General features: G+C 30.5%; 1 protein-coding gene across 1 annotated transcript; it reads right to left on the reverse strand.

Annotated features, from left to right (window-relative positions):
* Positions 1-9006: 9006 nt before the first annotated feature.
* Positions 9007-17103, reverse strand: LOC108853236 (putative F-box/kelch-repeat protein At5g24040). Its single transcript, XM_018626679.2, has 3 exons — positions 16815-17103; positions 16285-16750; positions 9007-16047 (listed from the first exon to the last, which is right to left on the reverse strand). Exons 1-3 carry the CDS (start codon positions 17072-17074, stop codon positions 15655-15657), a joined length of 1119 nt encoding a protein of 372 aa, XP_018482181.1. The 5' UTR covers positions 17075-17103; the 3' UTR covers positions 9007-15654.
* Between the last annotated feature and the right edge of the window lie 163 nt (positions 17104-17266).

Raw genomic sequence — 17266 nt, forward strand, 5'->3', positions numbered from 1 at the left:
TAAAACCAACTTAAATATTGATTGCAACCCTAAAAGTAGACCATATATTCAATCAATTGCAAACCCAACCTAAATGGATGTTAAAACTACTATTTAGCCCTTGTGACCAAACAAAAAAACATAAAGTTATTTTACTGTTCTGTCCTTCGTAAGTCTACACATAACAAACGTAGTCTACATATCTGTAGACGTCGTACACAGTCTACACTGTTGACTTAATTTGTAGTCTACATTTTAATTTGATCTAGTTAATTACGTTTAAAAATATATAAAATTATTTTTTGTGAAATTATTAATTAATCATCAATTTAAAGGCTAATATAAAGTTTATAAACTAAATTTGTATATAAGTGAACAACTAAAAAGAATATATGTTGATTTGGTAACCATGTGAGACAATGTTTATGATTTAGTAACAAAATGTCACATAACATGTTATATCTTTAATGGTTAGATCTTCAGGGTTAGATTTAGATTGATTTTTTTTTGTTTAAATTAATAAATAATTACTAAGTAGTTTATATTTTGTAATTTGATATTTGATACAATAAAATTGAGACTCTTTTGATTATCAAATAAACATTTAGGGTTTGAGTTTTGTGGTTTAGGGTTTCGTAGATTTACAAATCAGTCTACTTTGGTGAGTGTAAACTGTCTTTTAAGGTCTATTCTCATCAAATTTAACCTAACCGGATTTAACCAAGTAAATTATAACCTAATTCAATTTAAACCAAGCCTTAACATTTAGGGTTTGAATTTTGTGGTTTAGGGTTTCTTAGAACAGTTTGCATTTTTAAATTTTTTTACAAAATATCATTATTTTAAAATTAAGTGAGTTCCTTAAGAATAAAAATGTAAAATCATATACTATAACTATTAAAAATAAAGAAAAAAAATTAATAAATCATATATAAAAATTATCAAAAATAAAGAAAAAATAAATAATGAAATTATCATAGTAAACTTTCTAAAATGTCTACTAAGTTACAATAAAATATACTCTAAGAATTTTAATTTTAGTAGACTTCAAAAGAAGTCTACAGTGTCGTAAATTTTAACCTAGTTTCATTTTTGTCTCCCTATATAAATGAAATTTACACAACCTCTCTCCAAAATGGCTGCATATCTCACTTCTCTCTAAAACTCTCTCCCTTCTCTCTAAAATTCTCTCATTTCTCTCATATCTTTCTCATAATATTATCTTGTTATATTAGGTATTATGATTCATGGTTTTCATCATCTCCTTTACAAATGTAAGTTTTAGATCTGTAGATTTTAAATATGTACTTTTATGTTATTTATTTCTCACAATATTATCTTTTTTTGTAGGTATTATTATATATGGTTTTCATCTTTTCCTCTAAAAATGTAAGTGTTAGATCTATAGATTTTAAATGTGTAATTTTATGTTATTTATTTCTCACAATATTGTCTTTTTTGTAGGTATTATCATTCATGATTTTCATATTCTCCTCTATAAATGTAAGTTTTAGATCTATAGATTTTAAATGTGTATTTATATGTTATATTCAAATAAAATTATAGATCAATCTCTGTGGATTTAATTTGCTACTATTTTATCTTATAAATTCTATTTTGAAGTATTTCCAGATTTAAAACTAGATTTACATTTAAAAATGTACACATATTTTCCAGATCTGAAAAATATCAGATAGTGTAGACTTCTAATGAAGTTTGCTTATAAGCTAAGGCTAGTAGATTTCATATTAAACCACAAGATTTTAAGTAGACTTCATTGAAAGTCTACAAAAATATGAATAATTTTTCCTATGTTCTTTAAATAATTTTATCTAATTTTGCAGATATTTTTTTCCATGGTTGTTATCTCCTCCTCCCAAAAATGTAAGATTTACATCTATAGATTTTAAATATGTTTTTATACTTATATTTAAATAATATTACATATTAAAACTATGTCTTTAATTTATTACTATTTTTCTTTTAAAATATATTTTCTAAAGTTTTTTAGATTTAAACTCATTTCATATTTTAATGTATATATTTTTCATACTTAAAGAACAAAAAAGAATTTCTAAATTTCTAAATGTACACTAATAGATCTAAAAATTTTCCGCTAGTGTAGACTTCAACTAAAGTCTACTAAACCATAAACTTTAAGTAGACTTAATAAAAAGTCTACTAAATTATGATTTATATTTATTCTTATGTTTTCTCATAATTTTATCTTATTTTGCAGGTACTTTTTCCAAGATTTTATTTGAAGCATCAAGATTATGAAAAATCAAACACACTAAAAACAAATATTTAATAAAATGATTTGTAATAATTTTTCATAACAAAATATTCATTTGTAAATAATTGTTTGATGCATAATTTATAAATATTGTATTCATTTTTTAGTTGTGTTTCACTAGTATGATATTATTAATTTTTGTTAGCTGTCAATTTTTTACATAAGATACTCTAATCAACCAAACAATTAAAACTGATGTAGTAGGCTTTTGTACCAGACTTGTGGCTGTAACAGACTATGTAATTTGCATGCAGCAGACTTCTGTGAAAGTCTTCTGTAAAAGAAGACTAATACTTAAGTCTGCTGCTAGACTATCATGCAGCTTCTTTTGTATCAGATATTATCAATATTACTCTTATTTTCGAAATATTCATCACAAATTCAACAAAAATACAGTAGACTAACCAAGAAGTCTACGTTAAAAGAAGATTAAAACGTAAGTCTGCTCGGCCGAAATCAGCCATGCAATAAACATGTCAAAAGACCTACAAACTCAACATTCATCACATAAGACATCATCCAAAGCAACAATACAACTCATAAGTTCAACACTGACTAAAGACCCACAAATCAAACATAAGTTCAACACATAAGACAACATCCAAAGCAACAATACAAGTCATAGCTCGTCGTCACCTCCAACTTCTAGTTGACACTGGCTTGATGCACAAAGGCATACAATTTGGGTCTTACATAACTCGATAGAGTTCCGTACTTGTCTATCACTCGTGACATGCATAGGAGTAGTATCCGGATCCATTTTCTCTAAAAGTACGTCTGGTAAGGAATATGTCAGCTCCACCTTCTCGGTTTTCTTGTCCAGATCATAATCTTCTTGTGCCATTTCAAGAAGTTCACCATATGTACAACCATCATGCACAAAGAACATTCTCCTTTTTTTCCATTTATCAACCACAAACTCCCACAAAGAGCCTTTCACCACCCATTCTCCATACACAACAGGCAAATTAAAAATTACCTGCAAAAATAATACATTTACGAAATTAGCGACCAATAGTTTTATGTTTGATAAAATTATAAACGTAGACTTCCAGAGATGTCTACACATGTTATCTAACTACATACTCAAACCAAAAATTCGATAGTTTCCTAATTATAAAATTTTATCTTTTAAAAATAGTTAAGAACAATTAGTATTAACTAATACACAATTTGAAACAAAAAATCTTGAAAATACATTATGAATAATACACAAATTCACTTTTTATAGATTTTCAAGAGTAGACTTTCGTTACTGCCAACAAAAACATAGACTATCATATAGGTCTACAGTTTGAGTTAGTTTTTGCAATTGCAAAATTCACGGGTTACTATCTGTATTTAAAAAAAACGTTGTGATATTACACAAGTAGACTTAGTTTTCAGTCTACATTTTGAAAAGGTTTGTTTTTGCAATTGACGAGAACTCATCCCAAATTTGACTTTGAAAAGTAGACTTCAGAAACAGTCTACAGTTGAAAAGTAGACTTCATGAACCGTCTACATTTTTTTTATTTTTCTGAACAGGTTAGTTTTTGCAATTGACCAAGTTGACTTTCTAAAATTAGACTGACACAAACGTCTACAACTGTGTAGATGTTATATGAAGTATACGCGATAATCCGATGGGTTACTTTTGCATTTGACCAAAATAAAATAGTAGACTTCATATGCAATCTACTTTTTTTTTCTGAGTTCAGTAGACTGAATAAGAAATCTACACATTTTTTCCATCCTGGTAAATTTTTAAAAATTTTAGTCAAATACAAAACTAACTTAATCAACGGAGTCAAAGTTTGGATCAAATGCAAGACTGACCTTCTGTAGACTTTACTAGCAGTCTACAGTTTGTAGACTGATTCGGAAGTCTACTTTGAAAAGTCAAAAGTTCGGTCAAATGCAAAAATTAACCTCTTTACGTAGACTTCTTGGTAAGTTTACATACTATTTTTTTTTTGTTATCAAAGGAAAAGTCGTAGACTTCCAAGAAAGTCTATTTTATAGGTTTTTAGCATTTTGGTCAATTGCAAAACTAACCTGTGCGTTGACTTGTAGACCGCAATTTAAGTCTACATCTTCCCGTAGACATACAAAACAGTCTACTGTCGCGACACAGATCTGAAAAAATGACGAAAACCATGAAAACAGTAATCTTTTTCCGATGTAAAGCTTGTTTCCACTCTTTTCCACCATCCAAGCTCCAAATATGAATAAAAGGATCCAACTTTGCCTACTCACAACAGTGTACACTCGAAAATATGAAATTATGGTTATGAAAATGAAAGTTATGGGAGTTTTTTAGATTGAAATGGAGAGGAAATGAGAGAAAATAAGAGGAAATAAGAGTTTTTTTGTTTAGAATCACAAAAAAGTGGTTTAATATTGAATTTTTGAGGTTTAATGAGCTCAAAAATGGTTGTCAATGGTGGTTGAAAAATTGATGATAATGGCATTGTTGTAAATAAGAAGAAATGTTTAGGGTGTTATAGGTTTTTTATTATTTTCGAAATTATTAAATAATTAAATAATAATGGCAATTTTGTAAATAATTTAAAAACATAAGGATAGTTTGGAATTTTCCATGGTGAATAGTAATGACAAAAAAAAAGAGGTTGGTTTTGGGGTTGAATTGAATTTGTAGGTTGGTTTTGAAAGAAGCCCTTGAACTAATGATAGCGTGACTCGTAGCAAATATACGAATTATTGGTTAAAACGACTAACCCGACAACACGACAGCTTTTATTTTGTAAAATTGCACAAAGACGTATGGAAGAGGAAGAAACCAAATTGGTATATAACTACTCCCTCTGTTTCTATAAGATCCATGTTTTAGATTTTTCACACTTATTAAGAAAAACATAAAATTTTAGTTACCAATGCATTGTTTTTATTAATTAACAATTCCCCAAAATTTTGAACCAATAAGATTTTAATAAATACAATTATATTTTTGGAAATATACAATTTTTTATTAATTAATGTCTTGAAAATGTAAAAAATGTATCTTTTTGAAACAATTTTTTTTTCTAAAACATGAATCTTTTAAAAACAGAGGGAATATATACATACTGTGTTGTTAGGTATAATTAATACTTGGCTGATTAATTTGAAGTAGGATTTTTGCTGTCACCGAACTGTTTTTGTTATATTTATATTTGTCCCATTATATGATAGTTCATGCTTTAGTAATTAAATATTATACTTTTTGGTTTCAATCTACATGCGCTGTACATGAGTTTTGTCTTTAGAGCGGACAAAACTTATGTTGACTAACAGCATGTTAATAATGCCAAGATAAACTTAACGAGTTACAATAATAATAGTAAATCAGTCGCCGGCAAACGTTAGATTATAAAATAATTTAAGTTTTCATATTAAAATATTTTATCATTTAAAGGTTAGTGTACTAGGTTGATGTAACTTATGAACCTGACCAAACATTAATCGAAGCTTGATCATTTCTTTGGGTTTACGCGTACATGTTTGTCTATTAGAGCATAATAGTGCACGTGATCTTCAGTTTTTTGTAAATGAAAATTAACATTCAGATATCAGTTTTTATCTGTGCACAAAAAAAAAATATCAGTTTTTAATAACTTTTTATCTCCTTCAAATTATATGTGGATCGATACCCTTGTCCCTGGTCATGGGTTTATATGTGGATCGATACCCTTGTTCGTGGTCATGGGGTTTACAATGTTATCGAAAGTATTAAGTCTTTTTTTTTTCTTTTGAGAAAGAAAGATTATAAGTTCTCTTAAGTTTAAATGTGTATAATTTAAAATAATGTTAAGTGATCCATACGCAAAACAATATTTTTTTTTTTTTTTTGTTTAACCTGGGGGTATCCCAGGCCCAGAAGGCCCAGACTAATCCCCAAGGGAAAAGAATGCCCACGGATAGACGCCCCTCCCAGTTTTTCAAATGGGCCGAAAGCATGGCCCATATCCGTGTGGGTGACAAGAGCGTTGCAAGGTAGTTCCCTCCGGCGTGGATCGAACCCCCTACCTGAGTGCAGGCGGAGACCCGTCCTAACCATTGGGCTACAACGTCTTGTCCGCAAAACAATATTTGAAGGACAAGAAATATTGATTTGAGTTATCCTCAACTTTTTATGGATCGAGATAGCAAACTGACAGTTTACAAAAAAAAAAAAGATAGCAAACTGACTATAAATAGGGTAAAAGTCCACAAAGAGATAAGTAAATGAGAGTATAATAACTAATACAGAGTCAAATTATGGAATTTAAAAACATAAATAATTAGGACATTACTAAAAGTATAATGTTATAATCGTTTTTATCAACCGATTCTTTAGTTTTTGGTGAATTTCTTAAAAATATATTTTATCCTGAATTTTTATTTCCGATATTATTTAGCAGAGTCGATTTTCGAATATGGTATTGCTATGAATGTGAAACTAAAAATTCTGGTAGGATAGACGATGCAAGCAGACAAAAATAGATAAAGATATTTGCAAACGAGTGAACGAGAAAAAAATGGGCAGAAGTGAAATAAAATTTGTAAAATACGAAGCTGTGATTTGATAGGCTATGGCCTATTGTTCTATGCACCCATATGACTTGATAAGTGATGTTTCTTTAATTGTCAACTAGATTCTGACCCGCCCTTAAAATGGCGGATATTTTTTCTGTTGTTTTTTCAATATAAAAGATTGACAATTCTTCGTTTTAATTATATAAACTGTGACATGATCAAGTTTCAATTATGCGGTTTTATTATAGTACCGTACAGTATGACGAAATTTAAAATTCACTACAACCGTTTTATGTTTGTAAATAAGTTAAACAATAGTATTATCCAGTATTTTGAAATCTGATCCGGACCCGTGGTTGAACCGGAAAACCCGGTGACCCGAAATAAATTCGGGTTAGATTTTGTAAAAAACCCAAAATTTAAAAACCCGCAAAAACCCGCTCAAACCCACTAAACCCCAAAACCCGGTACCTGTTGAACCATCGGTTGAACCAGTAGATAATTTTCTAGTTGTATATCAAATGAAAATAAAAATATAAAAAGTTAAGTTAAGTATTCTAAATGTTTATTAAACATAAAATATATACATATCCAAACTATTATTTTATGTTTTAAAGATATTTAGAAAGTAGTAACTTTAGTTGTATATATTTTTTTATTATTATTTTATTAGCTAATATATTATTATATAATAAAATTAATTCATTTATTAATCTGCGGTTCAACCGCGGTTTACCTGCAGTCAACTCAATGACCTAGTAACCCGGTAAATTATCCGGTTCAGTGTTCGGGTCTGTTTTCAAAACATTGTTATCCAAAATTTTTATTTGGGCTATTATATAATTTTAAAGATTTATAATTTATATAAAATATTGCTAAACATATAAACTGGTCAAAATATTTTTGATTTAAGTCTTATCCCGTGTAGTTACAAAATTTCAATCTTTAATATCAACTTATTAAAATTATTGCAGAATTTAATTTGTGGTATTGATATTAAAAAGTTTATGGAATTTGAATTTGATTATATAAAAATATAACTCATTTAATTAGTTAGCAAGTCCATCTAAATGTTGAAATAGGCCCATAAAATCAAAAGACACTAATGCCATTAATGATTTTTTTTGTTTGTTCATATCATTAAAGATATTTTTGAAAAACTTTAAAACATTCATTAAAGGCATAAGTTGGAAATGATTCTGATTTAATGGTATTGATTGCCTTAGAGCAGCCATATCGCAGATCTTTAAGGAGTTTCTAGAGAAGAGAGCAAACACTTTTTGCAAGAACCAAGACAAAACGTTGCGAGAGAAGAAACAGATGATGTGGGTTTTTCCAACAGTTTACGGGCCCCACTAATACGTGGTGGTCCGCAATTGATTTTTTTTTTTTTTAAATTCCATAAAATTAAAAATAAAATGAAAAAGTAAAAAAAGAAGAAACCGGGGAGAGTATTCGCGATAAAGCTGCTCTTAGATATTGGAGCCGTTGTCGTAAGCAAGTAGGCATCTTCTACTTTCCCGCCAATTATAGTATACAAAATCGTGAAAGTTACTACTTGAAAACATGAATTATGGAGGAGAGAAATCCAGAAAATAAAAAATAAAAAATAAAATAAAATGAAGAAGCAGACGTTTACGGTTTACCTATATATATATCACACTCCCATCTGCCTTCGAGTTGATATCAGTCGTAAGTTAATTACGATTTTAGAGTAATATATGTATATAAATATAATACGAGTTTCAAGTTGTGAACGCTTGAAAACACTTGATGAAAATGATCGTTCTATTTTTATCATCTTATAATACGTTGCCATCTAAAAAAAACGTTGCCATTTGCCCACATATATTATCATTATCGTTCATCAACTTTTTCGTGCAACTTTGATTGTCGCGTCCTTATTTTACACACAATTTTATAATGATATATATTATTCCATAGTATAGCAACAATATAGGTATAATTCTACCTTGTAGTTGATAAGTTTACGTATATAAGCAAAATGTATCTATAAGACTAAGAAAATAAAGAATTATTAGTGAATGCAAGTCCAAGCATCATTAGGAATTATTACCGACAGAGACATATTCCAATTTCGAACAAAAAAAAAGACATATTTGTTATAAATATTGTAGTGATGTCCATATGGAAAGTCCTAGATATACTTGTTCTCCACTCCAAGTTAAGCTTTGTCTCCAAGCTATTGTATCATATATAAAGAGATCATTATTCATGGAATAAAACACATCAATTCCTCTCTTCTCTTCTCTTCTCTTCTTTACTTACAACACGTTATCAGCACGAAGCTCTAGCGATCTTGAGTTAATAGGTAATCATCACGTATAAATATGATTCACATTGATTTTAGAAATCGTTTGCTTCAGTTTCATTATGCTTAATGCTGGAATGCTCTTTATAGTAATTATATACTTATGCCTGCGTGTATGACTTGCTTAATTTATTGTATATTTAATTTTAATATTAAATATCAGTGTTTACTCATGTAATAGCCATACTTTATAATTACTAACGACATAGCCATATTTTGTATGAGCAAATCTTAAGTCTTTCAGGATTATTTACTATATATAAAAGAGAAGACTACAACTACATGAGAGTATGAATGTTTGGATCACCGATCACCAAGACACTCTCCCTTTAAGATAAGTATTTTATTTTTATGCTTTATTTACAAGGTTAAAGCAAACTTGATTAGATGAAAGTAATTTGCATGAAAGTTTACACAAATTGATATTAAATTTATTCTCATACCTTGTTAAATAGCATGAAAAAAAGATCTAGTCATTATAATAATTACTATAATAAGATTATTATTTATTGATACAGCAAAATGTTTATGATTTTACATATCTCTATATAATTTGAAATAATTTTATTATTGTATTTCAATACCATTTTATATGTGGGTTTTAAGTATGATGATTGACTTTAAAAGATCATAAGTTTTGGAAAACAATCCAAAGAAAGGTACGATCACATTCATGTGATTACCTAAAGCTCACTATATCTTTTGCATCTAAAGATTACAAGACCTGAAGTCTATAAATTTACCCCAACCATGTTGGATGTTAAGTTTATGAGTTAAATTTCTTTAAGAAATTTTAAAGATGCATATATATTGGAAAATATATATTTTTCATACAAGTAATGTTGTCCAGGAGACACATGAATGAGAAAAGAGATTAATGAAGTTTATATTGTCTCTTTGAGACTGAGAGAACAATGAGCTACTGATGTAAGATGATAAATCACGTCTAGTTGATTATGATCAATTCTCCTGAAGAGAATTTGACATTTTATAGTAAGAAAGAAAATCCACATAAATAGTACCATTCAAGGAAATGAATATAAAAGTAGTTGCAGACGTGAATGTGGATATAAATAAAGTCAAGATCCAAAGAGTTTCTTTTTAGAACTTATACTCTCAATTGAAGTTGAGAAAATAAAGATGGTAATAAAGAAGAGATATGATTCAATCATCTGTAGATGAAAGAAAATTATTGTGAGTACAATATAAGATATTATAAATCTTATAGAATGTTCAAGAAAAGGATATATGATGCTCCAGAAGAGTACATAATATTATTGCATATAAGAATGCAATTTAAAATCCTTAATGTATTATATTCTTATAAGTCTCAAAAGTAAGAAGGATCTAAGAAAGAGTACATGGCCCATATAAGGCATCTTGTTGATTCTAATATGAGATTCAATCGAGATTGATAAACTTGTAGTGATATCATCTCGGGGGGAAGAGTTAAAGAATCTCATATTTTATAATAAGTGAAACATCCAGAAGATTATGTTTACACTAAAAGTTAGATTGATGAATCTTTCTCAAAGTAAATCTATGCAATTTTGAGACAAGTTATGTTTAGATACTAAGCAGAGGAATTCACTTCCAAAAATATTTCTCAAGGCAGTAAAACCATTTTAGAAAAAGTATCTACATCCTCTTATATATTGTACTACACAAAGATTAGTGTAATGGAGATATATATAGAGTAAACCAGAAGTTTACAAAATACTTGGCATGAACCAGTTAGACCATTTTGGTTCAGTGATGATGCGAAATGATACATAAAGATTTATGTGAATATTCATTGAAGAACCAGAAGAATTTTGTGAATAATTTCACAAATGTTTCTTGCTCATAAGATAAAATGAAAATACGGTTTTCACCAGCCAAATGAAGTTATTGGCATGAATAAAGGAGATGTTGGTGGACTGATCATCCACTATGCATCTTTATTGGTGAATTCACGTCTAAGTCTTTGACGACTATAAAAAAAAAATTCACTGGGATAAGTGTTAAATATTTTGAGCAACATTAATTTGCATCAAGCCAAAAAGTAATCATTAATTCTCCCCATCATTGGTATTGGGTCAGAAACCAACCATTTTCATCTAAGAATGTTGGATGGCGATATACATTCCAGATGCTCCACCACAGAGCTTAAAATAAGATGAGTTTTCAAATGAGGTTGGTAATATATGTTGGATATGAATCTCCATTGATACTTAAGCATCTATAGTCATCCCCGAAGGATATAAATAAGGCTCGATATGAATGCTAAATACTGAATTAGTATTTCCAACATAAGGAGGAGAAAATAAAAAGCTGGAAAAGAAAACAAGTTGAATGGAATTATCATTGATCCTCAGACTAAATAAAAAGTGAATCATAAATCTAAAAGATAATTCTATAGCTTAGTAAATCAGTTGCCAGAAGCAACTAATGACCCTAATATAGTGTGACCAAGTCACATATACCAGCTATAAATGCTCTAAATAAGAATTGATGTTCCAGAAGAACAATATCAAACTGCCAGTTACGCCTGAAGCGAAGTAGACATATTGGTTCCAAAGATAAAAATCCTCGTAAACGAAAAGGAGCATACATTAATAATGGTCAAGAGGAATAAGAGTTTTTGAATGATCTCCAGAAGAGACATTAAACATGACTGAAAGAAATTCAGGTACCTGAGACAACAAAGAGATCTCAATAAATTATGTCATGTATGAAATAAAATGGAACCGATAAGAAAATCGACGTCGATAATATTTATGCATGCAAAGTAGCAGTTGATATGATGAATGAGAAAGAGGATCATGAAATAAAGTCTATTGAAAAGTGTAGACACAAAAATGATTGGTCAAATCATAAAGAAGTAATAGACAAAAGATACAAACTCTTGTTAAAGAGAGATGTATTTGGACCAGTAGTCCATACACTAGAAGATGTAAAATAAATGGGATAGAAATGTGGTTGCACCAAAGTAAGATCAATATGAAATTGATTGTGAAGAGACATAGTGACATATGGTATATGCAACTACTTTCAAGTTTCTTACTAGTCTGGCAATAAAAGAAGAACTTGAACTATACAACCCATTGGAAACTAATAATCCCTAAGAGATATAATCCTTGAAGGATTGATGATATCAAAATCATGTTCCCAGGAACTCTAGCTATTCGATCGAAATATGTTTTACGGGATATGTGAAATATTAGAAGTTAATCAGTACATCCATTTGTATTTATCAAGAGATTATGAATCAATAGAATCATTGATTTGAATAAAATCCAAACTCTTGAAGAGTTATAACAAATTGTTTGTTTGGAAGAAAGATCTTGAAAAGATTACATTGTTATGTGTTCCAAACTAGACATCTAGAATAAGAGATGTTATCTTAAAAGATCCTTAAATATTTTAAGATGATCATATATATGACTGGTCATGAAGTACCATACTTAAAACAAGCTATATTTTACATAGACTGCAATGACTTTCAGCAGAGACCATAGCCGTGGACATGTGTATGACTGAGATCAGCACGCCCTAAGTGACATATAAGATGATCACAGAGAAAGACAAAGAGAACCATTAAGGCTAATGCCAAAGACCATACAATCAAAGGTCATATCCGGTTCCATTCCAGTCCAATCATCCATGAGAGATGAATAATATGCCAACCCAAAACATGATATGGTTTTGAGGTATCAAATATCATTATGCATAGTTTAAAGATATAGCAAATGGTAAAAATGGTCATGAGACGCCATCAAAGAAAAGTTGGATTGCGATGTTTAAGTAATAAGATTACATTGTGGGGCTGCAATGTAAGCACGAGCCCTTATAATTATATCAGTGGATAAAAGGGAACCATAATGGTCCAAGAAAGTGATCAGAAGAATGTCTGGTCGAATCCAAATAGATATGGCATTGCTAAAGGCTTTACATAAGTACCATTAAGGCTTATGCACATCCGACCAAAAGTACACTGTATTGATATGATTGGCGCCTTGATATGACAGGCCATACTAAGTCGGATAGTCTTATGGATATGTTTAGACCATAAGGTATTGGAACTAAAGCCATACACGTCCCTTGCCATAAGTTATTTAAGCAAGTTATTATTCTCTTTCATAACTGAAAGATGTAATTTCATATGACAAGAAAGAAAGTCATAATTATAATTTTTATAGTTATGAATGAATAACTCGTATGTACGAGGCGAATGTCCAGAAGACTGTATGTAAGATGTTTGGATTGAAGTCTAAATAGACCAAGAAATTATGAACTATATCAAATGAGAATTTTGGACCAGAAGTCCATAGATCTTGAATACTCTAATAGAAAGAGTTTATTATGATATTCTAATTTCAAAGGAAATTTTTTTGATTGAAATGCATATCCTGAAGATATTGCTTTCAGGGGAAGAAATATTGAAATGTGTATGGTTGTACTCTTTTTTCTTATCATGGTTTTTATCCTATTTGGTTTTCCCATGAAAAGGTTTTAACGAGGCAACAAAGAACACACAAATGATACACACCAGAAAGGAGTATTTGAAACTCTAATGCTGATTTAAAGTCTTTGAAAGCAAGAGAATCGAAGAAAATGATCAAGTCATAGGAGGACTCAAGCACTGCAGAAGAACGGTGATATTCGTGTCCTACAAATTGGCTGATTTATTCATCAAGGCGGTACTCTCAGCTACTTTCGAGAAGTTAGTTCACCTGTCAGATTACATCATCTCAAAGATCTCGACGAATGTACACATGAGAGGAAGTCATTACGCGCTGCACTCTTTTTCCCTTAACCATGGTTTTTCCCATTGGATTTTCCTGGTGAGGTTTTTAACGAGGCAGCATCTACGGCGTTTTGAAAGCACTTCGACATATTGGACATCAAGGGGAAGTGTTATAAATATTGTAGTGATGTCCATATGGAAAGTCCTAGATATACTTGTTCTCCACTCCAAATTAAGCTTTGTCTCCAAGCTATTGTATCATATATAAAGAGATCATTATTCATGGAATAAAACACATCAATTCCTCTCTTCTCTTCTCTTCTCTTCTTTACTTACAACAATATTCCAATAGTACAAAGTCAAATTCAATGTATCATTAGGAGATATCAAGTTGATCTACAAAATGTTTTATACAAACATATCGTTTTAGGTGTTGAAATGTGAGCAACTCCGTCCATGATATGAGGATAGGATTCTCTAAAAGTGATTAGTGTTAATTAAAGTTAAAGTGATTTATGGGATTCTCAGAACATTAGATATCCCTCTAATAACTTTCAAACTAGATTAGGACCCGCCCTAAAGGGCGGAAATTGACAAAGCAATTAATAATATATGGTATATATAATATGTGTATAAAATATTATATTTATTTTGTGTAACATTTATATATATACATATTAGACATATATATAATATTTTATTAAATATATAAAGAATTTAATAGTGTTATAATTTGTGTTGTACTTGTTATTAGTTTGTATTTAATCTTCTTTCATTTTTAGTATACTAATTTGCTTTGTCACACTTTTTACCTTTTAACTTATACACATAGTTATGCTTTTTTTCAAAAAAAAACTTATACACATAGTCTCGTAAAATGTAATATATAAAAAACATATTTAAAAAATCTACTGACCATATGCCACCATTATTTGGTTGTATCTTCCAAAAAAAATCATGTTCTTGCATAAATGTGTATGTTGTGATATGATGTAGGTGAAGAGTAAATATATGGAAGTAAAGTTAATGATACGAACATGAGCCTATGTTGGTCTATGCCACAATTATTTGGTTTTTGGAAGATCAATGAGCATAAGCATACACGGTCTTTGTATGCTTACGTTGTAAATGAGTAGGATATTTTTTCTCTTATGTCTGGAATGATATGGAACTCGTTGATTTAAGAGTGGTTCAGTTTTATATGATTTAATTATATTAAGAGATAACCAAAAAAATTATAAAAGTGCTACTGGTTAGGTTTAACTAATCTATGTTGGTTAAGATTTGGTTTAATTTAAGTTGGTAGGTTGCATTGTATAGGAGGTATGATATATTCTAGCAACAACTATGAAAGAGTCTAAAATTTAAATGAGAACTTCAAATAGTAGATAATCCCTAAATTAATAGATTAGATATGAGCTCTTGAAAATTATTAGATGAGTATTTACAATATTGAGAACCCCATCCATTATTTTAACTTAATTAGCATCTAATCACGTTTTAGAATATCATTCTCGTACCATAGATAAAGGTGTTATGGTGATGCCAACGTCTTTTTTATTAATTTATTTACTTTTTTTTTTGAAAAAAAAATTATTCACTATTTTTGTGATGAATCATCCCAAAGATCTAAAGCCTTGCTGATACGATTACAATGGAATTCTTTTTTGCTCCATGGACTGAAAACTTATATTTTTCCATAACATTATGAAATTAAATATCAAAAGCGTAATTAGAAAATAACCTTTTGTTACCACACAATAATTTTCTTAAAACATAAAAAATATTGAAATGATTTTCATGTACGTGAATGTAATAAGATCATGCGTTTGAGATTACCCAAGTAGTGGGAGATGGAAACAGCTCAATATACTCGGGAATGTCTTCTACAGACCTAACTCCTTGCTCATTGAACTCATACACGAGAATGCTTTCATGCTCATTCGAATTAGTTCTTCCCCACAGGTCCGGAAAGATTATAGAGTTGCCTCTAAACCCCTGAATCTCAGTAGCCAAGCACGAGAAGGAGCAATATTCCCCCAAGAACAGTACACGACCATCCACATCTTCCACTTGATTCCAATCGTTTCTCTCCACGTCTAACTCTGAAACTTCGAACCATATCTTCTTCTCAGGGATATCAGGTATGGAAAAATCGGCGTGGCTCTCTGAGCACATCTCCACGAGAAGGACCTTGTCCCCTGAGTTTAGAAGCTGTACGTTGAAGACATATATAACGCATAAAAATAGGACAACAAAAAAAAAGACTAAAAAAATCTTCACGCCGACTCAAGAACTTCTCCAATCAATGTTTATTCGAAAAAAAAATATTTTCCAGAAATTGGAAACGTGGCAGAAACCTGAAAACTGACTTTCAAATTCAAACGACGAGTTTTCAACTTTTTTCCAAAGAAAACTTAATGCTCAAGCAAGAGTTTAGAAGTGTTCTACCCAACGTTTCCTTGTCTTATCACACGGTCTAGACCGCTGAAACGAAGTCACTTGTAGAGTTGGCTCTACAATTAATGTCCTCCCGGTGAGATCAATGGCGTAAAACTTACTTTTATATGAAACTATCCCTTCGAGATTTGCATCGGGATGTGTGATCTGGAGCTCAGTCCAACGCTCATCGATTGACCTATACACCGTGGGAGCCGGGAATATGGAATTCCCTAGAACCATAAATTCGTTGTTATCTGCGTCTAAACTCATAAATCCAATGCGTCCTTCCTCCTGAAACAGATTTTGGAATCCGTCGGACCAAGTGTAACAAGCCACATGTTCTTGAGCTAACTCAATGACTTGACATCTGAGCAAGTCAAGTGAAAAAGGTGGATTCACATATCTACAGTAACTTCTTTCGAAAAAATTAGATAGAACTATATCTCCATTCTCTGTCTCCCGTAGCTTAAACAACCTGACATGATTTACATTCCTTATCAAGAGATTCAAGAAGCAATTCAGAAAAAAAAAAGTATTACCAATATCGAGGACCGTTGTGATCAGAAGAAGACTTGACAAGGTAAACACGGTTGCTCGAGACATAACAATCATCACCACAACCGCTAGAGTCAACGGGAAAAGGACAATATCTAGGTGATGTCAACGGTCGAAATTTGAGGAGACTAGAGGATCGCCAAAAGGAACATACTGACCGGAAGTGGATCAAATCAAAGAGGTTGTCAATTCTCAAGGAGATAGAGTGGATGATCTCCGACGGCAACTCAGACCAGTTCTCCATTTTCCTATCTTGATCTGAGGATCATGTCGAGCTTGTTATAAGCCTAAAACTAAAACTTGTTGATTTTCTCTGTAATTCTCTTAAGTTAATGCGTTGACATTTTTTTTTGCTATCCCAAATAGTGTTCTAAGACATGCTAAGCACTCATTACACAGTAAATGAATCTCTATCGTTTAGCATACACGTACATCT

Source organism: Raphanus sativus, chromosome 4, assembly GCF_000801105.2.
Source record: "Raphanus sativus cultivar WK10039 chromosome 4, ASM80110v3, whole genome shotgun sequence".
NCBI lineage: Eukaryota > Viridiplantae > Streptophyta > Magnoliopsida > Brassicales > Brassicaceae > Raphanus > Raphanus sativus.